Source organism: Astatotilapia calliptera, chromosome 9 (assembly GCF_964374335.1).
Source record: "Astatotilapia calliptera chromosome 9, fAstCal68.1, whole genome shotgun sequence".
Classification (NCBI taxonomy): Eukaryota; Metazoa; Chordata; class Actinopteri; order Cichliformes; family Cichlidae; genus Astatotilapia; species Astatotilapia calliptera.
In genome coordinates, this window is record NC_137430.1 from 32738418 (window position 1) to 32753403 (window position 14986).

General features: G+C 40.0%; 2 protein-coding genes and 1 long non-coding RNA gene across 7 annotated transcripts in view; 2 read left to right on the top strand and 1 right to left on the bottom strand.

Annotated features, from left to right (window-relative positions):
- LOC113028849 (uncharacterized) overlaps positions 1–13203 on the top strand; it is a 147052-nt gene extending 133849 nt beyond the window's left edge. The window contains exon 5 of the transcript XR_013911552.1: positions 11757–13203. The gene's annotated coding sequence lies outside the window, so the exon portion shown is untranslated. The remainder of the gene's footprint in view (positions 1–11756) is intronic.
- LOC113029611 (uncharacterized) overlaps positions 1–13203 on the top strand; it is a 34061-nt gene extending 20858 nt beyond the window's left edge. For 2 of the 5 annotated variants that reach the window (XM_080306779.1, XM_026180583.2), the window contains 2 exons: positions 9408–10760; positions 11119–13203. In XM_080306779.1, coding sequence (XP_080162905.1) covers positions 9408–10760; positions 11119–11802 — 2037 coding nt within the window. In that variant the 3' untranslated portion in view covers positions 11803–13203. Of the gene's footprint in view, positions 1–5217; positions 5354–6491; positions 6632–9407; positions 10761–11118 lie in introns of those variants that run through there. The other 3 variants (XM_080306778.1, XM_080306777.1, XM_080306780.1) reach the window with 3 other exon arrangements.
- LOC145431190 (uncharacterized) lies at positions 4396–5725 on the bottom strand. Its single transcript, XR_013911562.1, has 3 exons — positions 4918–5725; positions 4714–4831; positions 4396–4586 (listed from the first exon to the last, which is right to left on the bottom strand). It is a non-coding gene; the product is annotated as an uncharacterized LOC145431190 (long non-coding RNA).
- Positions 13204–14986: the final 1783 nt, after the last annotated feature.

Here is a 14986-nt window from a genome sequence, read left to right on the forward strand (position 1 = left end):
GAAAAGCAAAAATTTGTTGCAGATACGGATTATCCATTGTTTAAATGTCCCGGTAGTCGAAAAGGAGGCAGAGCTGTTGAGAGATGCAAGGAGCTAACTGGGCACTAACCGTGTAATTCAAATATATTGGTCATGTCCAAATTCATGGGCTGCATCCTCCTGAGGCCGCATTTGTAGACCGATTACATCACAGCGACGCGCCGAAGGCTGTCCAAATTCGTAGACTCCTTCGAATGCAGCCGACAAATGCGTCCTCCTTTTCCCCAAATTTGAAGGATGAGTCGGGTGTGTCCTTCGTGGCCTACCATATCCCAGAATTCATAGCGCGGCCCAGCCAAACTCCAGTTTCCAACAATGGCGGCCGCTACTAAGTTTTAAAATTACTCCTACTAATCTTTCTGGGTCAGAAAATAAACTTTTAACATATTTTCAGGCGAGAAAGTAGTTTTGTAAACATCAAATATCAGCTCGGTTTGTCAAGATATCGCATATTTGCAAAAGTGCTTCGACGTTTTCAGAGACGTCTGTTACCCACCAGCTCGATAGCTCGCCGGGAGCTCGAGGGTTACTGATGCAGCCGAGAACAGCACAACTCCCGGCACATCATTTTCAGATCACCGCGGAGTTTCGCTGCTCGGGTTAAACGTAATATATAAGTCACTTAGACAACCTAAAAATGTTATTGTTGGGCTTTTTTCAGTGTTTTGTTTGTTCGTGAGTAAATCGGTTTTGCTGAGATTAAAGTTATTAGATTAGATTAGATAAAATAAAACTTTATTAATCCCCCGGGTGGGTTCCTCCTTGGTTTTCACACAGCTGACTAAACGTCAAACAGAAAACTGATTAAACAGAAGTATGAGACGGTCGAGAGTTTCCTCCAGTGTCCTGTAATATTTTAGATAGCAAGGAGCAGACGGCTGAGTTTATTAAACTCCACCGAGACAGCGGTGACGCTAATTAGAAGGCTAGACCGTCCAATTTCACGGCCGTTTACTTCCGGCCTACCCGACCTTCTGAGGACCCGGCCCACGTAGACCGCGAAGGCCGGGTCCTCAGGAGGATGCAGCCCATGAATTTGGACACGACCATAGAATGTCGCAATGCTGGCAAAGAGAGGAAGTGACGTAAGATTTGCGCATGCGGGGTACCGATCGGGTTTCCAGTATGAATCGGGTAGCAACAGTAGTGACTGGATTTGCTCCTTCTCAGAGAAGGGTCTGGCTGCAGCAACTGGGGAGCACCATATTGGGACCTCCACAGTAACCGGAAACACGTGACCTCCATAGTAGGCAGAAATACGTTCTTGTCTCGTTTCTGCATGGATCCTTAACCTTGCAAGTGGATCGTAAAGGTTGGTACAGAGTCTTCCATGTATAAATTCACCGTTAATAATTATATAATTCTAGGAATCATCTAGTTTGCTTACACTGATTACGTTGGCACTTTGTTAGCGTTACAACAACGGTCATACCCCCGAGGTTGTAGTGGCAATTCCTTTTGTTTGACCAACCAAACATCCCACAATTAAAAGTTCACAAGCCACTGCTGCACTGAGATAATATTTCGTACGCAGGCAAAAGAAGTCCATTGTCCAAACTTGAAAGTTGCGTTTTTGTGGTTTATTTATCCAGTTTGGCAAGCAATAACAAGATCCATTTTTTGTTACTTCCTGCTGCTTCTCCTGCTCTGGTAAAAAACCAATAGGCCCACCCCAGTGCATGCTGGTCCTATACCAGTCTCTTTATTTATAGAAACAAAATGGCCCTACAGCTTTTACTGACTAATTTAACAAGGTAACACCAAACAAACAAAACATTGAAACAAAATTTTAACTGACAAATAAACTTGTAAATAAACCCCAAAATTTAAGTAAACTAACAACAAACTTTAACTAATTTCAAAATAATAATAATAATAATAAAGAACAAATAGCTCCAACCCTATCTAAACTTTAGTAAGGAATGTGCACTTTTGACACCTCTGGTTAGCATTTAGTGGTCAGTTTCAAACGTATTTGATTTTTGCTTGTTATGAACAAATTCACTTCACTGCTTTTCACTATTTGTAACATTTACTGCATATTGCACTTTATTCATGTCTCTCATTCCATCTGCATCAACATTGTAAAGGTCGTCACAAAGGGGTTTACATATTTATAAATACTAATATTCTCTATTCCATTCTGTTAAAAATGCTTTGCCTTTCAAAGGTATGTTGGTATTAAATATACCTCATAGTTAAAGTTATAAATATGCACTTCTTTTCAGCACTTCTGCAGTCTCTTTGTTGACTTTAAAGTTGCTTTTCACATTGTACAGTTCAGTTCATTCATCAGTGAGAGAAAAAAGCGTGTTTTCATTAAATGTTTTTTTCCTGTTCACCACATTTCCTGACAGCTCTTGTGATCCACACCATTTTGCTTTCATTATTGAGGATGGCTTGGATGTTTTTGTTAATATGTACAATCTGATTGTTAGATAAACTGATTGCATTCTATACAACTACATTTAAATTACATGTTGTTTTTCTCTCTCTTACAGACAAAATGATATGCCGGTGCACTTTCACTGCCCTGTCTGTAACATGACAGTCATACAGCGTGGGGATATGGCAAGGCAATTATTGTCATGTCAGCATTCAGGACTGCTCCCCACTGAACTCTCCGTGGAGCCCCATCTCCCTCTCGATGTCTTGTCTCCAGCATCAAAACCATTGTCTGAATCTTCGGTAGAACATTCACGTGCTCCTCCCTCTGTGCTGAATGAAACTGTGGCTTGTGGAAAGTCCATGAAAATAGTCTTTTTTTAAAAAAAAAAACCCTTCAAGGCTCACATGATGAGGAGGCATTCAAACAGATCAATAGATGTTTGCCTGGCCTGTCATCTGCAGTGTTTTTGTGTAGAGGGACTTCTTCCTCTTTGTTTTTCAGTTTGCAGAGGACATGGAGCTCTTTTTAAATGTGCTGACGAGCAGGGACTACGGGTCAATGTGATGTTTGACATTTAATGGACAGATGAAGTCACTGGCTGTTTGTTTGTGTTTTTATGTGTTGTTGCTTTTTTTTCAGTGTACAGAATTCCAATTAAGCTTATTATAAAATGTTGTTCACTTGTTTCCATGTCCATGCTTAAAGTAAAAAATTTAACTGTAACATTTTCACACTTTTCTCTTTTGTTTAAACACTCCTAAAGTTCAACCCATCATAGAAACATAATTCCATGATAAAATGAAACCGTGCAAAACGTTTTGTCAGCAGATTTATATAAATTCGACAAGCTAAAAGCATTCTGTACTGTACAGCAGCGGTCCCCAACCTTTTTTGCACCACGGACCAGTTAGACAATATTTTTACGGACCGGCCTTTAAGGTGTTGCAGATAAATACAACAGAATAAAATGATACAGACAAAGACGAAAACTGTGGTATTTTGTAAATATAATAATAAACGCAAATTCGGCTGTGTAATTGTGTAACTTTATTAGCAGCGTCCTCCTGAAATGTGCCAACAACATTGAGAGTAACAACCTCCTCTCAGCTTCTTGATGCTCTCTGGTCGCTATGGTAACGCGTAAATAGTTCTTTCAATATAAGACACAGACCACAACAGGGGAAAAGCCCCAGGGAAACCGACCCAAAGGAAAAAAAATCAGTGAAAGATGAACCGCGTGAGGGACCACTGTTTTCCAGTAGCACTGCTGATATATGAAATGGTGAGTTTTTAGGTTGTCTTCAAACAAGTGCATTGTACTAGAAAAAGGTGTTTGAATGATTAAAAATGTAAGTAATGTAAGTAATGACTAGTTTATATTTATGAAAAAACCTTTATGCAGAAAAAGTAGCAAAGAAACAAAAACAACACATGGACACTTTTAGCCACAAACAATCTGAAGGAATGGTGATTTTTTTTTTTTAACAAACACAGAGTGTTAAAAACCCCCCACTTAGAACCAAATGTATTTATTAGCAGCATGAGTTACGTGTTTCCGGTTACTGTGGAGGTCACGTGTTTCTGTTTATGTGGAGGTCGCTCCTCAGTGGCTGCAGATGCTCTTGTGTGTGTGCCCTTGATAGTAGTGATGGGCAGATGAAGCTTCATGAAGCACTGAAGCTTTTCATCCAATTGGACGTAAAAAATAATAGTTGGCATGAATTTGAAGAGTGTGGCCTTTTGCACACAGCCTGTAAATGTCAACAACAAAAGGAGTGTGTAAAACATGTATATTGTAGTGATGCAGTATACTGTGTATATTTATAGTGGCAGTATGGGAAATGATTATTTGGAAATGCTTAAAATGGAAACGATCATTTACTGTGAGGTGAGGTGTGGTTGGGGTGTGGACAGTAGTTGTGCTTTTGTAACGTTGAGGTATGGACAGCTACACACTGAGGCCTCAGTCCTGCCTGTTCATATTTTATTCAGTAAAAACTAAATTTTCACTGCTTTTATGACCTTTTTAGTGGGGAGAACATAGCTAGGATTTAATGATTTAACAAATCTTTTGAATCCTTTGTCCTCCACAATGCTAAATAGCTGGGAGTCCTCAATCACCATGCTGACCAGGTCTTCATCTATTTGAGATTGTTCTCTGAGGAAAGACAAAGACAAAGCACAAATATAAATATCACACACGTAACTTATTGCATTGTATACTATTGTTATATTATTTAGTAACATTACGGCATGCCATATCATCATGGCATTTGATGGCTCACCTGGTCTTGCTCCACAATCGGTGTCCCCCTTATTCTCATGCAAAGCTCTGTAGTGCCTAAGCATGGATGAGGTGTTGTTGTTATATCCCAGCTCCCTGGCACATAGCAAACACTTCACCTTGTACAAAAGTACAGACAGCTTAACATAAATTGTATTGCACCATCAGTATCATGAAAATACATCTTCTGTAGAAATTTACATACCTTGTTGGGAGGAATAAGATCAAAATGTTCCCACACAGGGGAGGACATCCTCCTCTTCTTAGCTGGCTCCATTCTCTCCTGACTTTCTCTCCTCACTCTCATAAACCTCCAAACTGTCTCCAAACTCTCACTAACCGCAACTCTCCATCAAACACCTACATTTTGATTGAAGTCTGAGGGGTTTATATCGCTGTCATATCTCGCGGCGAAATTCGAACCACTTCCTGAACCAGTCACGTGGTACAGCCGGGCAGCGAGGCTTCGGACGTCATCATTTTCAGCTCCTCCCATAAATGAAGCAAGCCGCGCATCGCGGAAACGCCCCCTCCATTACTCGACACAAGCTTTGAAGCCTCGATACAGAACGTCCCATCACTACTTGATAGCGCATTATTTGCTGATGTGTTTACTGCGCCTAACGACTCGTTAAACTAAGGTAAATACCACGTCGGCACAATTAAAAGGCACGCACTATAACATCTTGGAGTTTTATACAACATCACTCTGTAGCTTCTGTTGTTAAGTCGTTGGCTAGGCTAGCTGTTAGCATACGCACTGTGTAAGAGGCTTGTTGCTCGCTAGTTGGCGATGCTACACATCTGTGTTACTGTCTAGATCGTTTCTGAACACTCAAGTACGCAAGTCCGCACTTCGCAAGTTGACTGAGGATTCCGGACCTCCTTGAGAACCGGATAACAATCATTATATCATTTGAACGACTTGATGACATCACAGTTTAGCTCAGCTAAGCTTCACTGTTTTGACTGCCATCCTTACTTCATTTTAACCAGAGCCGTACATGGATCAGAGTTTAAAAAGGGGCACATAGAACCAGGCTGAATAACAACAACACACATTCATCAAGAATCTAATTTGGAGTAACATCATACTATATCACTGTCATCAGGTGGGGACAATAAAAAGCTAACGTAGCCCACGTTTTACCTGATGGGAACAATGTTGCTGTTGGGGTGTTGCTGCTGCTCCTGCTGCTGATAGTCATGGAGAACAGGGCTGTGTTGATCTGGGACTGTAGACATTAAAAAGTCCATAGGAGAGATGGTAGCTGATTAAACAAAATTAATCCATAATAAAATAATAATAGAAAAATATAGAATAGAATAGAATGGAATAATCCTTTAATTGTCCCACAAGGGGAAATTTGGTTGTTACAGTAAATTTTCTGTGTTGGCAGAAAGCTTATTAAATATTTAAACTGTAGAGATACAATATTGTTGCTACTGTAAAATCCACATTTTGTCATATTTGATCTAATATAATCATTTTGTTGCGATTTGGCGATGTATAAACAACATTAATTTGAACTTTGCCCTTCAGCGAGTCTGAGTGGGACTCCCTCTTTGTGTATCTGTGGAAGTCCATATATACAGGGTGTAGCATCCCCTGGGTAAAGGTGGTTGTATGCAGGGCGGTTAGTGGCTTTTCCCCTTTCAATTTCTTTTAGGCAACTGATAACTGTCTTTTTGTAGCTGCTTCTGGGGTTTCACCTTGAAGCTTCATAGGTGTTGTCACTGAGTGTAGTAATGTTTATTTGCTCTGCTTCTTCTTGTCAGGGATAAAATACATATCTATACTTTTGTGTCCCAGCTGAGTAACAGGAGGAGAAGAGTCTGGTGGAGCAGCAGAGGAACAGTTTCAGCCATTTGGATTCAGCTCAGCCACTACAGAGGAAACAATGACTTCAACACAGGAGGTGAGAAAAATATCTCGGTTACTGTTATTGAAACTGTGCACAGCTGGTTGTTAAAAGCAGCTTTATCTTTTCCATCCCGGGCGCCTCCATACATACAGAATGTGACCAAGGTGGTGTGCTGCTTGTACAGATGTATAGTTTGAGCAAAGTACTTGTTGCCTCCCTAAGATGATGACCAGAGGGGCAACTGGTTTCCTGTTCAACAACGTGTGGTGCTGTGATAAAGAATAGAAAAAGGGACACACTTTGAGCTGATGTCAGTTTCACAACAGGAAGGTTTATTCTTCACAACAGCTTAGAACAGCTTCAGGTATCACCACACTAACTGCAAAGAAATGGCCTTATGCTTCAGTCCAGTTTACCATACATGGCCACAGCTCCCTGAGCTCGAGACTGTATAAATCTCTCAATACAACTTTGACAAAACATAAACAAAATGTTGATATGTCAGATCCACAATGTATCACAATAACCACACTTATTTCACAAAGATAAACAAAACACAATAGTGTACTCTGTACTTCATTTTTAACTACATTAACAAACATCATAAAATTAACTCATTTTTAAACATTTTAATTCTTGTTCAGCACTAAATTATTCATGTGAAATTCCACTGTACTGACAATGTAACTTCTGTTGTTTTAAATATAGCTATTTTACTCTTTACAAGAAAATAATGTCTTTGACATAAAACAAACATATTTACTGTTCTTATACGACCTACAACTATATAGAGTGCAGTGCTCCTTTAACAGCGTTCACTACTACTGTGCAGTCAGCATTGATCAAACAGTTTCCTTATAACACTCTATAAATGTCTTTGTATTAAACCACAAACTTGTTCTTGTAACCACAACATCAACCAGAAGAGTAAAACATAGTATAAAACCCATTTATCAGAGTGCATAATACATTAAGAGTTCACAGTCCAGAAGTCTCTCACAGGTCAGATTAGCTTCCCCACACACACTCAGGCTGTCTCCCAATTCAGGGTCTGCAGCCTTAAAGTACGGACTTCAAGGCCAATTACGTCACAGCGGCGCGCCGAAGGCTGTCCCAATTCAAAGGCTGCTCGAAATGCGTCCTTCATTTCCCTGAATTTTAAGGCTGTGGCAGTGTAGACTTCGTGGCCCAACATATCCCAGAATGCATAGCGCGGCGATGGGTGTGGATAAATTTGCAGAAAAAAACGGCGGATGAGGGGCGGCCGAAGAGTGAACTTTAAGTACTGAATATTATGTCACTTATTTATGTGCAAATTTTTGATAACAAAGAACATTAAACATTACTGTTGGCCACATGTCGGCAAAGTTATGTGACATTAGTGACGTTTGTACTAACTTGGTTTTAAAGCCTTTACTTTAAAATATACGCCGTTCAGTAGCTGAGCTTAATCTTACAGAGAATGATCAAAGCTCATGTAGAAAGAAACAAATAAACAAAAGATTTTCTCCTTCATTTCTGTCAAACAAAGCTGTATGACACGTTTCCAGTGGTTAGTATCATGGTTGCTAGGCAACCTGGGCAGTGCAACAGAGGCTTCTTTTTTTTTTTAACTTTATTGACAAACAACAGTATTAGCGCAACGGAGGCTAGACCGTCCCATTTCACAAGCCTCGCACTTCCGGCCTTAGCGGTCTTTGAGTACGCGGCCCTTGAGGATTGTTGAGGCTGCGTACTTTAAGGCTGCAGACCCTGAATTGGGGTACAGCCTCAGTATCCCACATTAGCCAAGTCCGCTAGCATTAGCATCACTTAGCCTGCAGCCTTAACCCACAATTCAGACACAACTCAGAACGAATCCATTTCTTTAGCAAGTTGCGCTCATTACCCACATAAACAACATCCTCTGTTTGTAAGGTCTGCAGTACACATTCATTTAAATGCATTTACTAACCTGTGATAAAGAATAGAAAAAGGGACACACATGATGAGCTGATGTCAGTTTCACAACAGGAAGGTTTATTCTCTCTCTGTGCCCCAAAACGCTACTCGATACCACTGCGCGTAATGCGCCCTCTAGCGGCTGGATGTAGGATAGCATTTTAAATGACTGGTACAAAAATACAATCACAACAGAAACCCTTGGGGGGGGGGTTGGGGCTGTTTTCCCCAGTTTATTTCTGATACCAGATTTTACTAGAAAGCTATTTTCAACTCTCTACATACTCAAACATGATTAACTTGCACAAGCATGTAGATGTTCACCATCCGGCTGAGTATGCTAGGCTATCACCAGCTTTTGCAGCTCCATCAAAAAGCATTTGGGTGCACTCTGGGGATGGTTCATTTGCTCGCAGATGAAAAAGGGTGCTTTGAAAACAGTGCTATTTTTTTTTTTTTTTTTTTTTTTTATGTTTACTGCTTCTATTAGCTCCATCATTATTATCAAACTTACTCATGGGAAATAAATAAATAATATATTCGTCCAATCTCCCTCTTGGACAAATATATCACACACAGAAGTTACAAGAAAATACAAAGATCATATTTTATCAGCACACATTGAAAAAAAAAATATATTCAGTTACACTCACAATTTTTATGAAGTAAAAGATTTTTTCCCATGATCAATATTTCTTCAATAATGTCATTTGCATTCCAACTCTCATTGTAGCACATCATTGTAATGTGATACTGTCACCAGAAGGTGGTGGTAACACACCTTCCCACAGTGCTTTTGTTTTCTTTGATTCCACTAATGGAGTCAGTTTCAGTTTGTTCCACGACTGCATTTCACTCACTGCCTCTGTTTGTATCTCTGTCACTGCAGGACCAACATGGAGCGAGAAGTCAGCGCTCTCAGGAGGCCGACAAACCTCACAGAAGAAAGGGAGAGAAAAAATACAGCTGTGATGAGTGTGGGAAGGATTTTACCCAGGCTGAACACCTAAAAAGACACCAACTCATCCACAGTGGAATTAAACCTTACAGCTGTGACTTGTGTGGAAAATCTTTTACTCGGGCTGAACACCTGAAGAGACACCAACTCATCCACAGTGGAGTTAAACTGTACAACTGTGGGTTGTGTGGAAAGTCTTTTACCTCGGCTGGACACTTAAAAAGACATCAGCTCATGCACAGTGCAATTAAACCTTACAGCTGTGACTTCTGTGGAAAGTCTTTCACTCGGCCGCGAAGCTTAAAAAACCACCAACTCATCCACATTGGAGTTAAACTGTACACCTGTGATCAGTGTGGGAAGGATTTTACCCAGCCTGGACACTTAAAAACACACAAACTTACCCACAGTGGGGTTAAACCATACAGCTGTGATCAGTGTGACAAGTCTTTTACCCGTCCCGCACAATTAAAGAGACACCAATTTATCCATAATGGAGTTAAACCATACAGATGTGATCAGTGTGAAAAGTCTTTTACTGAGCCTGGACAATTAAAGAGACACCAACTCATCCATAGTGGAGTTAAACCATACAGCTGTGATCAGTGTGGAAAGTCCTTTAATCAGTCTGGACACTTAAAAACACACCAACTCATCCACAGTGGAGTTAAAGCGTACAGCTGTCAATTGTGTGGAAAGTGTTTTAGCGAGCCTGGAAGCTTAAAAAGACACCATCTTTCCCACACTCAAGTTAAACCGTACCGTTGTGACTTGTGTGGAAAGTCTTTTATTCAGCGTGGACAATTAAAAACCCATCAGTTCATCCACATTGGAGTTAAATCGTACAATTGTGACTTGTGTGGAAAGTCTTTTTTTGAGCCTAGACACTTAAAAAGGCACCAGGTCATCCACAGTGGAGTTAAAGCATACAGCTGTTATCAGTGTGACAAGGCTTTTTCTTATCGTAGCAAGTTAAAGAAGCATCAAATTATCCACTCTGGGATTAAGGCATATAGCTGTGACATTTGTGGTAAAACCTTTAGTCTTAAAAGTTACCTAAATAGACACCTGCGCATTCACACTGGACATGATGTTTACTGCTGTGATCAGTGTGGCAAAACTTTTAAAACAGCCACACACTTAAAATACCACATGTTTAGCCACACTGAGGAGAGACTTTATAAATGTGACCTGTGTGATAAAACCTTTAAAGCTCCACGTTACTTGAGAGTCCACCAACAGATTCACACCAGAGAGAAACGCTACAAGTGCAGTTACTGTGAGGTATGTATTTATATTTTCTTATTTTGTGTTTTTATTTTAGTCTGCCTGTTTGGAACAACTTTGCTCATTAAATTGTGTTAGCATGTTAGTAATTCTAATGGATGGAAAGGTAATGCTGAGAGGTTCATCAGACTTCAGTTATTATTTTTGTCTTTCATGATCATAAAAAAAACAACTAAATAACTGCTTTTCTAGTCACAATACTCTTATTGTAATTGTAGCCCAGTAAGCTGAATGTTGCAAGGTAAACAGTAAAATGTAATTGGACTTTGGCAGAGATGCTCCTTATATCAGGCGATGTTCAGGAGAAAAATGTTGAAGGACTGACTTACACTGTCTCTGTGTCTTTGTTTTGAAGCAGAGCGACACAGATGGATCCAGTTCTCAACCTTGTCGTCACTGTGGTGGTGGGAAAATGTTTCGCTGTGAACTTTGTGGAAAAACTTTCAATCATCAAGAGTGCCTAACAAGACATCAACGTAGACACACTGGAGACAAAATGAACTACTGCAAAGAATGTGGGAAAGGCTTCCCCACACCAAGTACATTAAAAAAACATGAACTCATTCACAGTGGGGTTAAAGACCACCTCTGTGACCAATGTGGGTCATCCTTTACTAGTGCAGGTCAGCTTAAAGGGCATATACGAATCCACACAGGAGAGAAACCATACAAGTGCAGACACTGTGACAAAAGCTTCTCACATTCAAATAGTCGTAACCTTCATGAACGTACACACATTAGAGGGAACTTCAGCTGTGACCAGTGTGACAAGAACTTCAGGAATGTCAGTTCATACTCTGAACACAAACGATCCCACGCTGTAAATAAATCGTTTCACTGTTACCAATGTGCAAAAACATTCACTTCATTATCTGCTCTTTGCAAACATCAGTGTGAGCATGCAGAACTGAAATCCCCGGATCACAATGAATCTGCAGAGACAGAAAGATCCTCTCCTGGTTTCAGGGTCAGACTTAAAAAACTTGAGATCAGGCTCCACAGAGTTCAGGTGGAGTCTCCTGTAAAGAGTGTCAGCTGATGTCACCCTTGGATCTGATGAGCTAGCTCTGATTTCTGGGCCTACAGTGAATAATCCCGAATGTTAAATTTAACTGCTGCAAGTATAGATATGTAGATCAAGATTTTTTCTGAAATGAATTTCGATGCTCTAAAAATGTTTTAATTTTTTAGTTTTTTAAAAAAAAAATCTTTTCCTCTTTAGGACACAGTAGTGTTTAGTAGTAGTTGTATTATTAATATATATTTATTAACTGTCTTTTATATCCAACTGATATTACAAAACTTGTTTAAAAAGCAGATGGAAAAGCATCTTGAGAAAATTGGGGTAAAGCAGCAAAGAACCGTTAGAAGTTAAAGTCTGCAGTTGAATCTGTTGTTGTTCTTCAGTGAGACCAGCCATAGCCCAGTCTTCTGGAGTTTTCTTAAATGATGTTTATTCTTTAGTTCTTTGGTTTAATCTAATGGACCATAATCGATGTCTCTATTTGTAAGGAGGATGTAAATCTGATCATTTCAAATCCTCTTTCGTAGGCTGTGAGACAGAAGTGAACACACAGACCAACTTTGGCTTTTTAAGTAAAAGTTTTCAGAGCTGGTTACAGGTACACCGCATCACCAAGAGTGCACTCAGCAGTGTTATGAGTATATTCAAGTGTGTATTTAGGCCTGTTTTGTGTCTATGTGAGTTTAGTGATCTCTTTTATTTATGGGGCGATGGTGGCTCAAAGAGTTGGCAGTTCGTTTGTAACCGGAAGGTTGTCGGTTCGAGCCCCGGCTCGGACAGGCTCGGTCGTTGTGTCCTTGGGCAAGACACTTCACCTGCCGCCTACTGGTGATGGCGCGATATGGCAACCTCACTTCTGTCAGTCTTCCCCCAGGGCAGCTGTGGCTACAACTGCAGCTGCTTCCACCAGTGTGTGTGAATGAATAGTGGAATTGTAAAGAGCTTTGAGGGCCCCGAAAAGCGCTATATAAATGCAATCCATTATTATTATTATTATTATTATTAGTAGTAGTAGTAAGTGATTCCCACTAGATCCATGTTGTCCAAAGGAATGATGTCCAAATGATATGGGAAACACCTCTTTTTATTTGAATGTGGTGGGAAATCTGTGTTTCATCTGATTTAGCTTCTAACATCATCTAGTGTGTGTGGAGATGGAAAAAACAACAACAACAAAAAACCCCAATGCAGATAACTGTCAGATGTTTTCATGGTCATTAGGCACTTTGTCTGTCTTTGTTATGCCTAGTGACTGTGAGAAGAAAACTCCCCACCATTACAACAGACAAAGATTGTATCCACATGGAGATAAAAGAGGCGATATTTTCCCTTTTTGGTATCAATGCTGTGTGAAAACTCGCTGTTGTGTTGGTCAATATGCAAATATCTATTTTAATAAATCTCACTTTCAGTCTTGGTTTCAACACTGTTTTTTCCCCCCCCACAATAATGGATGAAGTGCCAGAGACAGACACACACAGCAGGCTCAGTGCTCCATGGCCAGGCATATTATATTAACCATAGTATCATATTATACACCATTAAAGTGTGTGCAGATCACAAGTTCAAACTCCAGTTACCTTGTCTTGTTCTCACTGTCTCGGTCTTGCCGTCTCCGATCAGCATAGTGGTCAGGAGATTTGGAGTCAACAGTATCCATGACACACAACGTAACGTTGGATAATGTGTCAAGCACAAAACGGCTCTAAGAGCCGTGCTTAGAGAGTGCTTTATAGTGAATTAGAAGAGTCGACTCCCATTGAGCGAGAGCCGGCTCCTCACTTAATTTCCTTTCGCTAGGATAACATCATTATGTGAAAAACAGAGGGTGAGAGATGCGACAGTCAAGTGGTGCGTGCGTCTGTCCACTCAGTGAGTGAGACAGTAGACAGAGGTGAGGAGGGCTGTGCGAGTGCATCGCAAAAACACATAAATATGCCTGACATGCGTAAACGAAGCAGCATCTGGCTGCAGTTTAAACACTTTTTTGTCTCAGTCTTGATCTCATCCCGACTTTGTCTTGGTGTCGATACCCTCTGGTCTTGGTATTGTCTTGGTCTTGGTTTAGGCGGTCTTGACTACAAGTCTAATATATGCACAGTGAAGCTGGAGGATGAAAGCTATTTTTGTTGTTGTTGTAAACGAACCAAACTTCAGTCAGGAGAACAACCGAGATAATCCACCCACAATACGAGGTTAGTCATTAATATACTGCTCAATGGGCTGGGCTGTAGTTAATGGTAAGGTTTTAAAAAGTGAGCTTGAAAATGATTAGCGGTATAAAAAACAAGAGAGGCAGACGGTGATCACAGACTGTTTTAGGGGCTTGTTCAGATTAAATAGAACAAGATACAAAGCATTAAAACATGATAAACCACAGAAGCAGAGTAGTTTTGGAAGCAGGGTTCATACGTCATCACTTAAACATTGGATGTCCCACCTTCTGTGAATGTTTTACTGCAGTTCAGTTGTTATTATGATCACTTGTCACATCTTGTTTATGACAGTTAAAATAAATAACATTCATATAAGAAATACAATTGTCTTGTCTGAACTGTATATGGTGTTAAATAGGCCTATACTACTGTACTTTAATGTCGGTAATAAGGTGGGTACTGGTGTGTGTGTGTGTATATATATATATATATATATATATATATATATATATATATATATATATATATATATATATATATGTATATATATATATCTCACTGGTTTAATGAGAGCATAAAATGGGCCATACACAGAACGTATACTCAGTAAGTAAGAAATTAAAACAAGCAAGTGCTAAATGTAATGTTTAAATATTTAGGTAGAGGTGATTGTGGAGAAGATGGGCAGGCAGACATCGATCAGCACTAATGTTCATATTTATACAAATCCATCAAAGAGTCAATGAAATCAGAGTCATTTATTGTAGCTTAGGGCAGAGAAAAAGCTCAGTGATAGTTATTGTCTGTAAGGAGAAGGGATCTCATTCAGAATACAGAACAGACATTTAAACAGAGATAGAACATGATGTTCTCCTGGATACTGGTTCATTAACTCTGGAGGAGACGGCTTAAACAGGTCAACAGCGAGGGGGGGAAGATGGTTTAAAGAAAGTTTACTTTATTGATCCCTCTCTGCATTTTAACCCATTCACTCGGTGAAGCAGTGGGCAGCCATTGGGCACCCGGGGGGCAGTGTGTAGGGA